Here is a 16,077-nt window from a genome sequence, read left to right on the forward strand (position 1 = left end):
TTTTTAAAATTTCTTGAACTTTTCCTACAAAGGAAAGATGATGCTTAGTTTTAAATATTAAAAATGTGCAAGTTGCTTTGCTATAATAAAACTAAATGCATACATACAAAAAACTCAAATTATAGTTGATGTGGTAGTGTTTGGAATTCAAAAATATAAATGCTTACCATAAGGTAATCCTTTATCTTTCCACATTTTACCAATTTGTAAATTTGAGTATTTATCTAATAAAATATCATTCAAAAGCAGGAAGAATATTGTGTTTTATTCCTAGAGAATGGATCAGTCAACTTTTCTGTACAGGGCCAGATAGTATTATTTAAGGCTTTGTGAGCCGTAAGATCCCTCTTAAATAACTCAACCCTGCAGTTATAGCCTGAAAGTAGCCATAAACAATATGTGGATTGAAGGGGTATAGCAGTGTTCCAGTAAAATTAGTTACAAAAAAACAGGTAATGGGATGATTTTTCCTGGATTATGACCTTTTTTAAATAAAAAAGACTGTGATAGTCTAAAACAATATTTTATATCTATTATATTTTGTTGATTTATTCATCTACTGATGGACATTTAGGTCATTTCCAAATGTAAATGGTTTAATTCTTTGTTTTAGTTTCAGGAAATGCAGGATCAACTTACAGCGACTTTAAGATGTGCTGAGAATATAGAAGGCTATGTACAAAAGTACGGTTTGAACACTAAATAACTTGAGTATTTATAAAGCAAAAGAGCACTGTAGTATGAGAATTGTTATCAGTTATGATAATAAGTATGCCTTTGTGAAGCCAAGGAAAAGTTTCATTTGTAAACTATATTGAAACACATCATTTTTCTACATTATTCCTAGGTAGAAAAATGACACAGTTGCCCAAACATCTGTTTTTAAAATCTCTAAGAATTTGTGTAACTGTACCTTCAGAAGTTTGTTTAGAATTTACATGATTTTAAAACATTTGTATATGAGAGTAATTATTTTTAAATGCACATTTTAGGCTTCACATAGAAAATTCCACGATAAGAAATATAATTAAAAAGCAAGACGACCAAATTGAGCAGCTTCAGAAAATCATGCAAAGTTCAACTTTGGTAAGCCAATCTCTTAATTTCTATCATACTGAAAAGGAATTTTATTTTTCCAGTAGGACAGGCTGAATATCCCTTGTCCAAAATGCTTGGGACCAGAAGCAGATTTTTTTCAGACTTTGGAATATTTGCATATACCTAATGAAATATCTTGGGGATGGTACCTGAACCTAAACATGAAATTCACTTATGTTTCTTATACATCTTATACACATAGCTGGAAGGTAATTCTCTACAATGTTTTACAGTAATTTTTTGCAGGTAACAGTTTTCACTGTTTTCACTGCAGCCTGTCATGAGGTAAGGTGTGGAATGTTGCAGTTGTGGTGTCGTGTCTATGCTCAAAAAGTTTCAGATTTTGGAGCATTTTGAATTTCAGATTTTTAGATTAGGAATGATCAATCTACAGTACAGTTGCTCCTTGACTTACAACAGGTTTACATGGTAATGTCTTTTGTTTGACTGAAACATTATAAGTAATATTTGATTTATTTCAGATGCAACATGTGTTGCAAGAAAATGAAACTACAGAAGTAGATGAAGGTATGTTGCCAAAATTTATGAATTAAATTCAAATCATTGATTTCTGAAATAAAATGTAAGTAGTGTACTGTATTCCTCTCCATTGCTTGGTTAATAAAAACTGCATTAAATATTTTTTCTGATATCCCTTTAGTGAAAAATGTGAAAACATAATCATAAGAAAGAGTATACTTATGCCTTGTTAACCACTCACCATACTCTGCCCCTTTGTTCTAGCATCCAGCCACACTAGACTACATGGAGCTCCACAGTGATCGTCCTCATCTCCAGCTCTTTGCATTTACTTCTTCCCTCTATCCTACGTATGTTTTCTTTATCCTTCAGTTATCAACCTATGAGTCACCTCCACCAAAAAGCCTACAATGTTGACACAAACCTGGGCTAGTATCCCTTTTGTGTCTTCTGATAAATGCCTGTCATTGTATCTATGACTCTCTATGGGAATTGCCTGTTTGTTTTTCAGATTATAGCATACAGTTGTTGAGCGGTGGACTGTATCATCTTCATCTTATAATTCCAGTGCTTGTCCTAGTGCCTCAGCACATGGTTGGTAAATACATGAATGAAGAGTGAGAAAACCAGAAGCTCTGATACTTAACTACCATGATAAGGAATTCAGTGTGCAACTATGGGCAAATTATATTTAATAGTAATTGCATATTGTGCATATTTTTCATCCTGACACGGCCTCCTATAATGCTGGGATTACAGGCATAAAGCACTGCGACTGGTCTGTTTTGCTTCTTCATACACTATTTCTCTTTTTTTTTTTTTTTTTTGAGACAAAGTTTCGCTCTTGTTACCCAGGCTGGAGTGCAATGGCACGATCTCGGCTCACCGCAATCTCCGCCTCCCGAACAGCTGGGACTACAGGCATGCACCACCATGCCCAGCTAATTTTTCTATTTTTCGTAGAGACGGGGTTTCACCATGTTGACCAGGATGGTCTCGATCTCTTGACCTCGTGAGCCACCTGCCTCGGCCTCCTAAAGTGTTGGGATTACAGGCGTGAGCCACCCCGCCCAGACCATACACAATTTCTCATTTAATCAGTCCCCTCTTGTGAGCTATTTACGTTGTTTCCAACTTTTCCTGATTTTGAGGAAAAAAAGAGCTTCAAGAAATGTCCTTGCAGCTCTATCTCTGCCCACATACACTATTCTTTCCTCGGGATAAATCTGCAGGCCTAGAATTGTTTTGGTGATGCAGACAGCTGTCACCAAATAATCATCGGAAGAAGTTGGCCCTCGCCGTGGGCGAGTGCCTTTTCAGCATACTCGTAAGTAAGAAATTTAAAAAGAATCAGGAGCTGTTGGTCTTCCAAATTAGTTTTCTCTTTCCTCTCCCAGCATATGGCTTTTAAAAGGCTCTGGGAAGATTTCACTGTTTTAATTCCATAGAGAAAACAATGTGTGGCTCAAGAAACCCTTATAGGCCGGGCGCGGTGGCTCAAGCCTGTAATCCCAGCACTTTGGGAGGCCGAGGTGAGTGGATCACGAGGTCAAGAGATCGAGACCATCCCGGTCAACATGGTGAAACCCCGTCTCTACTAACACAAAAAATTAGCTGGGCATGGTGGCGCGTGCCTGTAATCCCAGCTACTCAGGAGGCTGAGGCAGGAGAATTGCCTGAACCCAGGAGGCGGAGGTTCCGGTGAGCCGAGATCGCGCCATTGCACTCCAGCCTGGGTAACAAGCGAAACTCCGTCTCAAAAAAAAAAAAGAAACCCTTATAATCATGCATGAGCAGGGAGGAAGGGAGGGAGAGACCTTTCTGCAAATGTATTTCACGCCATGGCTTCCCACATGCCTGCCATTTATTAAGCCGATTGTTCGGTCTTCCCTAACATCCTCTCAGCGAAGCAAATGACCTCATAAGCCAAAGAGAAGGTCAGTGAGCTCTTTCCAAAAGGCAGAACTAGGAATCCACATTTCCTAGCTCACAAAGGGGCTGTGTGGGGGAAGTGTCCTTCCACTCCTGGGCCTCCATGCCAGGCATCTAATCTGAGGGGTGCACAGAAGTGCAGCTGGGCAGCCTGTTGGAGGCTTTGCCTCTTGTTTGCCAAAGTAAGGTCCCTTTCTGGCACTGGTGGCCTTTCCACTTCAGCTACCCTTTGGATTACTGGAAAATGTCAGGCCTGAGGTGTCCTTGAGGCAGGCAGGACAAATGAGGACATGGCAGCCCTTTCCCATCTGGGAGCTGAGGCTCCTTTAATGTGAAGACCTTAAATGGCATGTAGGAGCCAGGGGCTGGGTTCTTATCTCCTGAGCCTGGCCAATGTCCAGACTTACCTTATTTATAGTGCCACTGACAAGGGCAGCGCAACTGGCCGGCAGCTGCACAGAACGTTGGGGCCATCTAACCAGGCCGTCTGCCTGCACAGCCGCTGTCCCTGCTCAACAGGCTGGAGGACAGAAGACAGAACCCTGACACTGCAGGTAAGGACCACTGGTTCCCCGTGCCCTTCTCTCACTCTTGCCATCCTTCCCAGCCTGACTCTGCAGCAGGCTTGGACAGCAGCCATGTAGGCATCCTGCTCCATGCACAGGGAGTGTCCCAGGCCTGGGAGAAGGCTCTCAGGCACTGGGAGCTCACTGACCCCAGCAGAGATGCAGGTGGTGCTGGCTGCTGGCTCCTACCAATGGCAAAGCCCAGGAAGAGAAGGCACCCTGCCCAGAGATACAGGGGTGTCGGCTTGAAGATAGAGAACCCTGCTCATTGGGAATAAGGAGAGGTTTAAATGAAATTGAACCCCTGCCCCCACTCAGTGGGAATCAGATTTGAACACCGGAAAACATTTTTTAAGGGGAAAGCAAAAGAAGAAATATTATAAACATTGGAAAGGGGGAAAACCACAGTGCACTTGAATTTTTTCTCCCTGACAGAATTTCCGGAAAGCCTGGGCTGAAATGGCAAATTACTGATGAGTCTGATTACCCTGGGAAAGTATGTTTATACAACATGACTCTTCGTGGCTGATGGTTTGAAAGTCCAGAGAGCTGTTGCGTGCTTTAAAAAGGAAATGCATGAATATTTTACAATTTCCAGAGCAGGGCAAACTCCAGGATGCACAGTCCTGAGTAATGCCCTGGCCAATTGTGTAATAATCTCAATACTGATAGGATGCCATATATATGATAATAGACATCATCTATATAAATATCCTCTAGCCAGACTCCATGCAAGACACTTTATCAAGTCTAATCTAAAAAGAAAAGAAAGAGTTGTCAGTCCGGTTTTTGTTTCTAAATTATTCTGGAGTACGAAGAGTGTTAATAAACACCTGCATTACAGGTTAATGCTATTGTAGCTCACATTTGCTGTATGTAAGTTTATTTTCATCATTTTATTTGTTTCTTGAAGAATATTATTTGAATTTTATTTTATTGCTAGGCTTTTACAATTTTATTGATACGTGATATTTTACATATTTATGGGGTACCTGTGAGTGTTCAGTACATACACAGAATGTGTAATGATCAAATCAGGGTTTTGGGGTATCCAGGATGGGCTGGAATAAGGTTTATTATATGTTGAGATCCATCTGACCCAAGTTTTTATATTTAATTGAATAGCTGACTAATCCACTCAAATGATTACATTTTGGAGGCTTTTTCTTATATTAAAAAATATTTTAATATATTACTTCCATGAAAAGTTGCATATTTTCCAACATAGGTTTCCCTGACTGCTCACCCACCACCTTGTCTTTTAGAACATCTCATACTTTTAAGTTTCATTGTTCTATTTAGAGCTTCCAGAGTTCTCCATTGATTTCAAATCCCCAAGGTCAGGCCAAGCCATGCCTCTCACTGCATTCCCATGACCTGAAGCACAGGGACCTACACACTTTCCACTGATCTCTAAAATATTTCATGTTTACAATACATGGCCCAGAGACTGATTTTAATTCATTCTCTCCCCACCAAAGGATGAGGTAAAATTATATTGAGTGTTTACATTTTCTTTTTTTTTTACTCTACAAATAATCTGTGTTTACTATAGAAAATACAGGCCAGCAACAAGAAGAAAATGGAAAATTATATATACTCTTATTACTCAAAGGTAACTATTCTTGCAATTTATTGTTCATTTTAATTATTTATTGATTCTTAGGTATCTTTGATTGAAAGACTAACCATTCACTTCATAGTACGAGATATTTTAAGGTGAATCCAAAAACATTAAGTTATTTGGGAAACTGTAAATTACAATTAGCAGAAACATATATATCAATCAAGTTATTTGGTAATCTGCTTTCTCTCCAATTTATGGTCAATGTCTTTTACTGCTGATTCAAAATCTAATTCCTTGAAAATCAGTTATCTCTATACATCATTATGACCCATTTTGGTTAGTCAATATATTAAAATAGTCACAATAGTTGGATAGATGAAGAGTCAAAGGGCATAAAGATTTAGATAAGATATTTTATTAGAATATAGCGATATAACATCAGTTTGAAGTATGATCTGGTAATTGATTCCTACCCTAGTACTGGTCCCTTTTGAATCAGGAAAAACTCAACCATCTTGTGCCTTGATCTGCATGCCTGCCATGCCTTACAAAATCTGATTTACTGATTTTTTTTTTATTACCATTGATTTGTCAGCACCTCCTCACTTAGTCTCTAATACACTAAAATATGGATGAAAAATAGAGAAGAACCAACATAAGTGCTGAGTAATTTAATGTGTTACAATTTGGGACTTTATTTGAATTTAATGGATACATTTTAGATAGGGAAAAGAGGAATAAAAATCCATTTTAACACAGGACTTTTGTTGCAGTTAAAGAGCAATACTGAAAAATTAAACTGAACTAAAACCATCTGAAGCCAACAATTCGGAAAACATACTTGATGTGTTTTATTAAGGGGGAGCATACAATTAGATATGAAGAGGAAAGTGCAAGAATTTCATTCTGCTCTTTTATTATTATTATTATTACTATTTTTTTTTTTTTTTTGAGACAGAGTTTTGCTCTGTCGCCCAGACTGGAGTGCAGTGGTGCAATCTCAGCTCACTGCAACCTCTGCCTCCCAGGTTCAAGTGATTCTCCTTCCTCAGCCTCCCAAGTAGCTGGAACTACAGGCATGTGCCACCACACCCTGCTAATTTTCATAGTTTTAGCAGAGACAGTGTTTCACCATGTTGGCCAGGCTGATCACGAACTCCTGACTCCAGGTGATCTGCCTGCCTCTGCCTGCCAAAGTGCTGTTATTCTGGTGTTTAAAGAGTAAGCATGTCTAGATGGTATCTGAAGTGGCTGTGGGGACCACCTATTTTCATATTAAGTAAAAGCCATCATAGTGCTTTTTGCCTGGGCTTAGTTCTGTTCAGCTAAATCTAAACTAATTTCAAAATATCAGCCCGTGGTTTCATATGAACACAAAATAGAAAATGACATGATTTGAATATTCTACTTCAAGTCGTATCCTTTATAAGAAGATGAAATGGTTAAGATGAAGGCACAATGGGTTACATAAAAACATTGTGTGTGTGTGTGTGTGTGTATATATATATGTAATAATATGTAATAACTAATAAACAGTGCAATAGCTCAAAAGTGGAGTATGGTTAAATAAAATATAATATAGCCATAGTATGGAATATAGGCAACCATCAAAAATAAAGTTTACATAGAACTTTCAATTTTTAAAGCTCTAAATACAAAGCAATATTCATAATATATGTACTGAAAAAATACACCAAAATATATACAATTATCATTTCTGAAGGATAAGATTAGTAGTAATTTTATATTTTTCTTTACATTTTAAATGGTTTACTAAATGTTCTACATGAAAACTAATGATAAAAGTTTTAGTAATGCAAAATTCTATGCAAACATAAAACACTCTAATTATTACCACCAATTATAAAAATTGTAAATAACCAATCAGAATGATTTAGCCTATTAAGAATAATGGCTAGTTTGGGAGGCCGAAGGGAGAAGATTGCTTGAGCCTAGAGTTAGAAAACAGCCTGGGCAAGAAAACAAGACCCGAACTGGAAAAAAAAAGGTTAAAATTTATTAAATGATCTTTATATTCAGGAACTATGTTTTAGCTCATTTAACACAACAGCCCTATAGGCAAATGTTATTATTAATTTTATTATTAGTCCTATTTTCAGAGAAGGAAACTGAAGCTTAGGACCATGCTATTCATTGCTGAGGGTGCAACCAAGTTAAAGATAATGTCTTTTTTGTTGTTGTTGGGATTTTTTGCTTGTTTGTTTGTTTTGAGATGGAATCTCACTCTGTTGCCCAGACTGGAGTGCAGTGGTGCAATCTGGCTCATGGCAACCTCCATCTCTTGGGTTCAAGCGATTCTTGTGCCTCAGCCTCCTGAGTAGCTGGGATTACAGGCATGCACCACCACACCCAGCTAATTTTTGTATTTTTAGTAGAGACGAGGTTTCACCATGTTGGCCAGGCTGGTCTTGACTTCCTGACCTCAGGTGATCTGCTCACCTTGGCCTCCCAAAGTGTTGGGATTACAGGCATGAGCCACCGCACCTGGCCTATGTCTTTCTTTCTGGTACTTTCCAATCCAGTTGGCTTTAGACTTGAATGGCAAAAAAGCAACCCTCTTACCATATGCAATGGGCAGCATGGTTTGAATGACATAAATGAATGCTGCAGGCATTGAGGGCAAAAATCTATGGATGTTTTTAAATACTTGGCATAAAGTTTACAGAGCAAGGGACATGGCACCTGGACAAAAGGAGGAATTAGCAGAGACTGAGAACATTACAGGTGGGAAGGAATGTGAACAATACGGAGATGGAAAGTGATAAGATTCCTTCCAAGGTACCAGAAAACGTGCTAAATGTGTTGAGGGCTGGGTAATGACTTAAGGACAAGGGCTGCCTCACTTCTCTTTGTTCTTTTTGGGATATTTCTAAAACCCAACATTTTGTAAGACGAAATAAGGAAGTTTCTTGGCTCCCCAAAATAAAAGGGCAAAAAAGAAAAACATGGTTTTCATTAAGTATCTAGAATAAGACTAATTTGGATTCCAGATTTAAAATAAAATGAAGCTCTGAATTAGAGAGATAATATTTGTTGGCGTTCAAGTGCTCATGGCGAGTGCAGCAGCGTTGTGAGTGCTACACACACACACACACACACACACACACTCAGGATGTGCAGGGTGGGTGGCTCCACAAGGAATGCTAACAGTTTCCTTGTTTATAGATGAGGACGCTGAGGCACTGAGAAGCAAAGGGGCACAGAGGCAGTACAGGGGAAGCTGAATTTGAATGCAGGCAGTGCAATACCAGCTTCACACTAATCCCACTAGACACTTGGAAAAGCCCCCACAATGGAGAAAGGACCTCATCTTAAAAATGAAGCCAGACACGGTGGCTCACGCCTGTCATCCCAGCACTTTGGGAGGCCAAGGTGGGTGAATCACCTGAGGTCAGGTGTTTAAGACCAGCCTGGCCAACATGGGGAAACCCCATCTCTACTAAAAAATACAAAAATTAGCTGGGTGTGATGGCATGTGCCTGTAATCCCAGTTACCTGGGAGGCTGAGGCAGGAGAATTGCTTAAACTCGAGAGGCAGAGGTTGCAGTGAGCCGAGATCATGCCACTGCACTCCAACCTGGGCAACAGAGAGAGACTCCATCTCAAAAAAAAAAAAAGAAAAATGAGGACTTTGACCTTATTTTTATTTTTCATTTTTAATTCTCCCTTTAGTTCCAGCACCTTCTCAAGAGGTTGGGAAGGGTATTCATCACCCTACTCAAGCCCTGAGAGCTAGCACTGTAACTTGCACACAGTGTACAGCTGCCTAATAAATATTTGCTGAACCAAACTGTTGTGTGTAATTCAGTTGAGTTCTAGGAGTGTCGAAATCCAAAGGAAGGAGCTACAAGTTTTTCTTCTTGCCCAGTACTTTTCCCTTCTGCAATCCTGGCTGGGAACCAGGTTTCATATTCACTCCCTACCTTTGGATACATAGCACAAGGACGTGGTTTTTAAATGGAATTTTTTGGATGCAATAAGTACTAACATTTGATGATAATCTACTTAAAGAGTAGATTCTTTGATTTGGAATCTTCCATTTACTAATGTATCAGTCTGTGTGGGTGTGTCTATGTGCACATGTGTCTCTGTGTATATATGTCTCTGCGTGTGTCTGTGTGTGTCTCCGTATGAGTCTGTCTGTGTTGGAGGAAGAGAATAGGATGAAAATGCTAAAATATTCTAAACTCTGCAAAATTCTTTTTGAAAAGCTGTCCAATTTTCTTCAGAATCTTTTAATTAACTTACTAGGAAACAGTAATATTTTGCTCTCTTTAAATATAATTTAGGAACCAAAAAACCAGGTGAGAGAGAATAGTCTCTTTACTTCAACTTTATTTATATCGAATAGAGGACCAGTGGTCAAATGTTATGCTCTTCCAATCCCAAAATCAAAAGACAGAGGTCAAACAAGACATTCAGATCAGTTAGGTTCAGTGAAAAAATAATAGCGTGTGTAAGACATAAAGCTGAGATCTGGAAAGTGCATGAGACAAACTCCTTTTGGGTCCCTGTCTCTCTACTCCTGCAAACTGAAAATGCAAAAACCTATGAGCAGGTGCAAATGTGTTGGCACTCAAATTAACGAGCATGGGCAATCATCCAAGTGAGGGGAGGAATCTGCACACCCACGGTTCCATGTCTACAAACACTCTCAGGAAGAAAAGCTCTGCAGGCAGCAAGGAAGAGCGGGATAAGGACCTTCTAATTAAGACAGGGCTCTCCACAAGTCAGACAGTTTGGAAATGAATAGTGGCAAGTTCAACTTTGTTTAAATCATGAAAGTTAGGTAGAAGGATTGATAAACCCTTCAGCTGCCGTTATTAAGCAGCAGTGGCAGCATATCCTCCACCGTGGCTGCTGATGAGCTCTGGCAGGATCCTGGCACGCTGCCCTGAGCTGCTTCTACTTTTGTCTGCTGTGCTTCACTCTTTCCTGGGACGTGTCAGCAAACCTCCACCGGCCTCGGGCAGGAGCAGCCAAGCAACCCCAGAGGCCAATGTGAGCTCAATTTAACTGCAGGCCTCTGTTTAAAATTTGCGATCGCATTTGTAACTTAAATTAGATAGTGTGTCTCCTTTCCCCAAAATTTTCCAATGGCTTCCCGAGTCAAAATAAAATCCTAACTCTAACCATAGCTGACAGAGCCCTACATAATCAGGGCCCCAGGAATCTGGGGCCTCATCTCTTCTGTCTTTCCCTGTCCATCTAGAGGGGATCCAGCCACACTGCCCTGATCCAGTTATGCCAAGTACTGCCCTGCCTGCCCCAGGGCTTTCACAATTGCTGGCATCTCTGCCAGACTCTTCCCTAAGACAATCATTAGCCTTCATTCATTCACGCTCAGCATGAGAACTACCCCTAAATACTTCATATAAAATGACACTCCTTATCAATCTCTAGCTCTCTAATGCTGATTTACTTGCCTTCTCACACATATACACACCTGCATATCTATATATGTTTATCTCTCTTCCAACAAAATGTGCACTCCAATGAATGCAGAGACTCTATTTTGTTCAGCGAGGTATCCCCAATACCTACAACAGTGAGTGCTGCCTACTAGGTACTAAATAAATGTCTCTTGAAGGATGAAGGTGTGAATAATCTATTTTTATACATTTAATTTGAGATCTTAGAAACTTTTTGACTGTAATTCATATTGTAGAGTCGGAATGGTACAAAACTCTTCCTCCTCATCATAAGGGTCATGGCTGGCATTCTTATTACAAAATCTAGATTAACAAGAGAATAGCCAACTAATTTATTTCATGACATGGGAGGCTTCAGAAATGAAGACCCAAAGATCCAACAGAAAACTGGTCATTTTTATGGTTAGATTTGATTAAGAGTGTATAGTTGTGTAAAAATGTGATTGGACATGATCGGTATGACCTAATGGTAACAGACTGAGTGGGGAACCCCAGCAAGGACTCTCTGCTCTCATTCAAATTGGCCTTTCTATGGGGCAGTCTTTCCTCCCAGACACAGGGCAGGACCTCTCTGGAATGAGGTCTTAGGATCTCCTTTCAGACAAGGTAGGTCCGGGAATTTCTTTATGGCCAACTCCTACACAAAAAGGCATGGGAAAGCTTAGAGTAATATTGCTAGGGTTTTTTTTTTTAAACGAGTTTCACTCTTGTTGCCCAGGATGGGGTGCAAAGGCGCAAAGTCGGCTCACTGCAACCTCCACCTTCTGAGTTCAAGCGATTCTCCTGCCTCAGCCTTCTGAGTAGCTGGGACTACAGGCATGTGCCACCACGTCCAGCTAATTTTTTGTATTTTTAGTAGAGATGGGGTTTCACCATGTTGGCCAGGCTGGTCTCGATCTCCTGACCTCAGGTGATCCGCCTTCCTTGGCCTACCAAAGTTATGGGATTACAGACATGAGCCACCGCACCTGGCCTATTTCTAGGTTTTATTTTGGGGAAAGAGTGGTTCTGGTTTCTCTGACCTGCCTTAAGGGAGGCAACAAAACAGAAGGAGGACAGAAGAAGATCAGAGAGAGACTTTGCTTCAGAGGCCTTTCCAGTGTGCTTCGGTTCCAAGCACTCAGCGAGCCACAGCGCCACACTTTGGGGTGTTGTTTGCTGAGCCCCAACAATGCTTATCACTGGACACAGAGGTCTTGTTAGGATCCAAGTCTAATGTCCCTTGTTCACCACTTAAAATTCATTTTAAAAACTTCCACTACACTCGCATTTTGTCAAGGAAGGAGGGTGGGAGTTGATGAGTCAGGCTGCCAGGGCGCAAGGTCCTAGTTCTGCCGCTCACACGGGCCACAGGCAAGATTTTAACTTCCCAGAACCATATTTGTAAAATGGGAGTAATATAGTAACCTTGTCAGCCACTTGTAGGGATTCAAGGAGGCGCTAATAACCATGGCTACCATCAACTGAGCCCACGCCGTGTGGCAGAAAGTACATGGTGCACTTGACTTGCATTGCACTGTCCCGTCTTCACAGCAGCCACCTGGTGCAGGGACAATTACAATTCCTAGGTTGCAGATGAGGAAACAAATCCAAAAAAGTATCTGAACTAAGAAGCTATAGTTGCTTTACTAGTTTCCTATGGCTGCCGTAGCAAATTACCATAAACTTACTGTCTTAAAGCAACACAAATTTACTATCTTACAGTTTTGGAGGACAGAAATCTGAAACAGATCTTACTCGGCCAGAATCGAGGTATCAGCAGGGCTGCATTCTGGAGGCTCTAGGGAAGAAATGTTTCCCCACCCTGCCCAGCTTATGGAAAATGCCTGCATTCCTTGGCTCATGGTCTTCCATCTTCAAAGTCCAGAGCACAGCATCTTCACATGTCTCTTTCACTCTGCTTCTCCTGACTCCATCTTTCATATATAAGGACGCTGGTGATTACATTGGAGGCTGCCCAGATAATGTAGAATAATCTCCCTATCTCATGATCCTTAATCACATTTGCAAAGCCACTCTTGTCAAGTAAGGTGTCACATTCATGGGTCCGGGAATTCAGACGTGCATATCTTGGGAGACCATCATTTTGCTACCAATTACTAAGAGGCAGAACTGTGATTTGAATCCTGGCCTATTTCTTGAAGTAAAGTCTTTGGTGTTTATGAAGTGCTTTTCCTCCCTGTGGCAGTGGAGGGAGTATGGTAAGCTGTGGATCCCAGATTCGGGTTTTGCATGCCACGTTAAACAAGACAGGTCATCCCCTTCTGTCCTTCTCCTCGGCAGTATAGGATGCCAAAGTCTCACAGTTAACTTTCAATATTGTTTTATCTCATCAAGGTAGGGTTTAAAACAATCCATTTCACCTCATCTCCAAATATATTATTGACTCTTAAGCAACCACAGATGTTCGGTAAAAGTAGTTTACAAAGTAGAAATGAAAGCTCAGTGTGGGGACAGGCCATGACATCCGTCTTGTCCAACAGAGTGTCTGTGCAGAGTGTAGCGCAGCCACCAAGCGCAGACCTGGAAGCAGGATCCCCACAGAAAGAGGAGCAGGTGAGGAAAAGCTGGGGCAACCTAGCTCAGGATGCTCCAGTGAAGGACACAAGGTCTGGCCACACAGGTGACCAGGGAGAAGGTGATGACCCAGGTCACAACAGATAGAAGCTCCAGGAACCAGCCCAGCAAGGTGGCGAACAAGCTGACGCATACAGAGCCAAGGGACAGGACAAGTGTGGTCATGTGGCAGCCATGGGTGGACCTGCCCACAGGAGGGCGCAGTGGGTGGGCGGGCTCCAAGTCAGGCTGGCGGCCTTTGAGGAGCCTAACCTCTCAGGGCTGGAAAGATCCCAAACGTGGTTCCAAGGCCCAGCAAAAGAGCCAGCTCTGATCCACCAGGGAGGGGGCAAGCCAACAGGACACGAGCCTTATTTGGGTACAAAAGAAGTGGGGTTGCAGGGAAAGTAGAAGCTGGAGATGAGCTGCAGTTTGGGGAAGATGGGGTGTTCACAGCTCGGGAAGCCCCTGGCTCCCAAAGCTATGTCAGCTGAACTATGTCCAGGCCTCTACTCTACCTGTGAGTGGCACAGGCCGCCCCTACATGTATACACAAACCTCCACCCAGTCAGGGATGGCTCAGGGCCTCAAGGGCTGGAATCGTAAAGGGCCTTTATTCCTCCAGGTGGGAAGGACTAGGGAACACCCTAAGCAGCCTTCTAGCCGCCTGGTACCTGTTACGACCGTGAGTTCTGGGGACAGGATGACTTGGTATCCAGTTGCATTACTTTGATCCTTTCCTGAATGTGAGCAACATGGTGTTAGAAATCAGAGGTGAATTCGCATGGGCTGTGTACTTATGTGACAAAGCAGTAAGAATAAAGTAGATTGCATACTCTAGATACACTTTCCTCAGCTATTCATACTTAGGGTAACCTTTGAATTTATGGTCCAAACTGAGGTGCTTTTGAGAGCACTTTTAATAAGTATGTCAGGTCCACAGGTGTAACTGCAGGTTCTCAGGGTCCAAAGCCTCACACCCAAGCACTCAGGCCGTCGTGAAGCTGCCTTAGCTGTAAGCATAATGGTTTAGAGGGATTATTCAACATCTAAGTACTTGCCTGCAACCTCAAACACTCTTATTCCTTTCACATGATAGACAAGAAATGCCAAAGTACAATTTCTTAGAAGGCAGATCGACAAAGTAATTCCCTCACAAGGGCCTCCATTTGAAAGTCAGGCACACATTTCTCCTATTGATTATTGACATTTGAGAGTTGCATCTCCAACCCCAACCCCCAGAGCTTTTTGTGTGTGTGTGTGACATTGTTCTAAATTGGGGTGCTTTTCTGCCACCCTCTCCACAAGTTCACAAGTCACTCTCTCTTGTCCAGGCTTCACTGAAACAAAAGTGTTTCAAGCTCAGGGTCAGTTTCATAGTGCATGTTATGGGTTATGAAATCAGTTCATTGGATTGAGGGCAGTATATTTTTAACAACAAAATGACATTAACTAGAGTAGGAAAAAATAGAATGAAAGGGGATAGAATGCTTTTCACATAGTAAGAAATTCCATAATTTTTTCATGACAGTATATTTTTGTAGCACTGAATGTGAGGGTCTTTGAAGTGGTTGTGATGTAAAAATGCACTTCCGGGTGTGGGCTGCCACCAAAGTTTGCAGTCCTGCTATAAACCATCTTTGCAGGTTTTCTTTTTCCTTTCCTGGATTCTTACAGTGCCAAAGACAGCTCTCTTACTCCTACGCACCCCTCTCAGTCATCCTCCATTCGCTGCAGATGGCTTAGTTTGATCCTTTAGGCTAGAGTCAATGAAATGCCTTCCTATGTGATCAGTTCTATAAACATAAATCTTTTTTTTTTTTTTTTTTTTGAGACGGAGTTTCGCTCTCGTTACCCAGGCTGGAGTGCAATGGCGCGATCTCGGCTCACCGCAACCTCCGCCTCCTGGGTTCAGGCAATTATCCTGCCTCAGCCTCCCGAGTAGCTGGGACTACAGGCGTGCGCCACCATGCCCAGCTAATTTTTTGTATTTTTAGTAGAGACGGGGCTTCACCATGTTGACCAGGATGGTCTCGATCTCTTGACCTCGTGATCCACCCGCCTCGGCCTCCCGAAGTGCTGGGATTACAGGCGTGAGCCACCGCGCCCGGCCTCTTTTCTTTTTTTGATAAAGATTTATGTTTCGGGCGCGGTGGCTCACGCCTGTAATCCCATCACTTCGGGAGGCCGAGGCGGGTGGATCACGAGGTCAAACCTCGCACCATTCACAAAAGACCGATCGGGCCATGTGAGGAGAGATCTCTGAGAAGCTTCAAAGCAACTCGGCTAATTCTCAGCAACCCCACACCTCCTCGGCAGCATCTGCACCCCAGCACTATTTGTGCCTAAGTGTGGGAGTGCGTGTTTTCTCATGCACCTCCCTTCTGTGCCACAAAATAAGAGGAAATATCCCTGCCTGAGTGCC

General features: G+C 41.8%; 1 protein-coding gene across 11 annotated transcripts in view; it reads left to right on the forward strand.

Moving 5' to 3' along the window:
* The window catches only part of LOC105710759 (ankyrin repeat domain-containing protein 36B-like), a 261,940-nt gene that overhangs the window by 171,945 nt on the left and 73,918 nt on the right, over positions 1–16,077 (forward strand). Inside the window, exons 36-40 of one of the 11 annotated variants that reach the window (XM_064371315.1) lie at positions 614–684; positions 993–1,086; positions 1,581–1,626; positions 3,929–4,064; positions 4,512–4,940. In XM_064371315.1, the coding sequence (XP_064227385.1) occupies positions 614–684; positions 993–1,086; positions 1,581–1,626; positions 3,929–4,056 (339 nt within the window). In that variant the 3' untranslated portion in view covers positions 4,057–4,064; positions 4,512–4,940. Of the gene's footprint in view, positions 1–613; positions 685–992; positions 1,092–1,580; positions 1,741–1,842; positions 2,014–2,089; positions 2,497–3,928; positions 4,065–4,511; positions 4,941–16,077 lie in introns of those variants that run through there. The other 10 variants (XM_064371318.1, XM_064371320.1, XR_010340718.1 and 7 more) reach the window with 10 other exon arrangements.

The sequence above is a fragment of the Aotus nancymaae genome, unplaced genomic scaffold (genome assembly GCF_030222135.1).
Source record: "Aotus nancymaae isolate 86718 unplaced genomic scaffold, 86718_ANA_hifiasm-v0.15.2.pri h1tg000131l, whole genome shotgun sequence".
NCBI classification, from domain to species: domain Eukaryota; kingdom Metazoa; phylum Chordata; class Mammalia; order Primates; family Aotidae; genus Aotus; species Aotus nancymaae.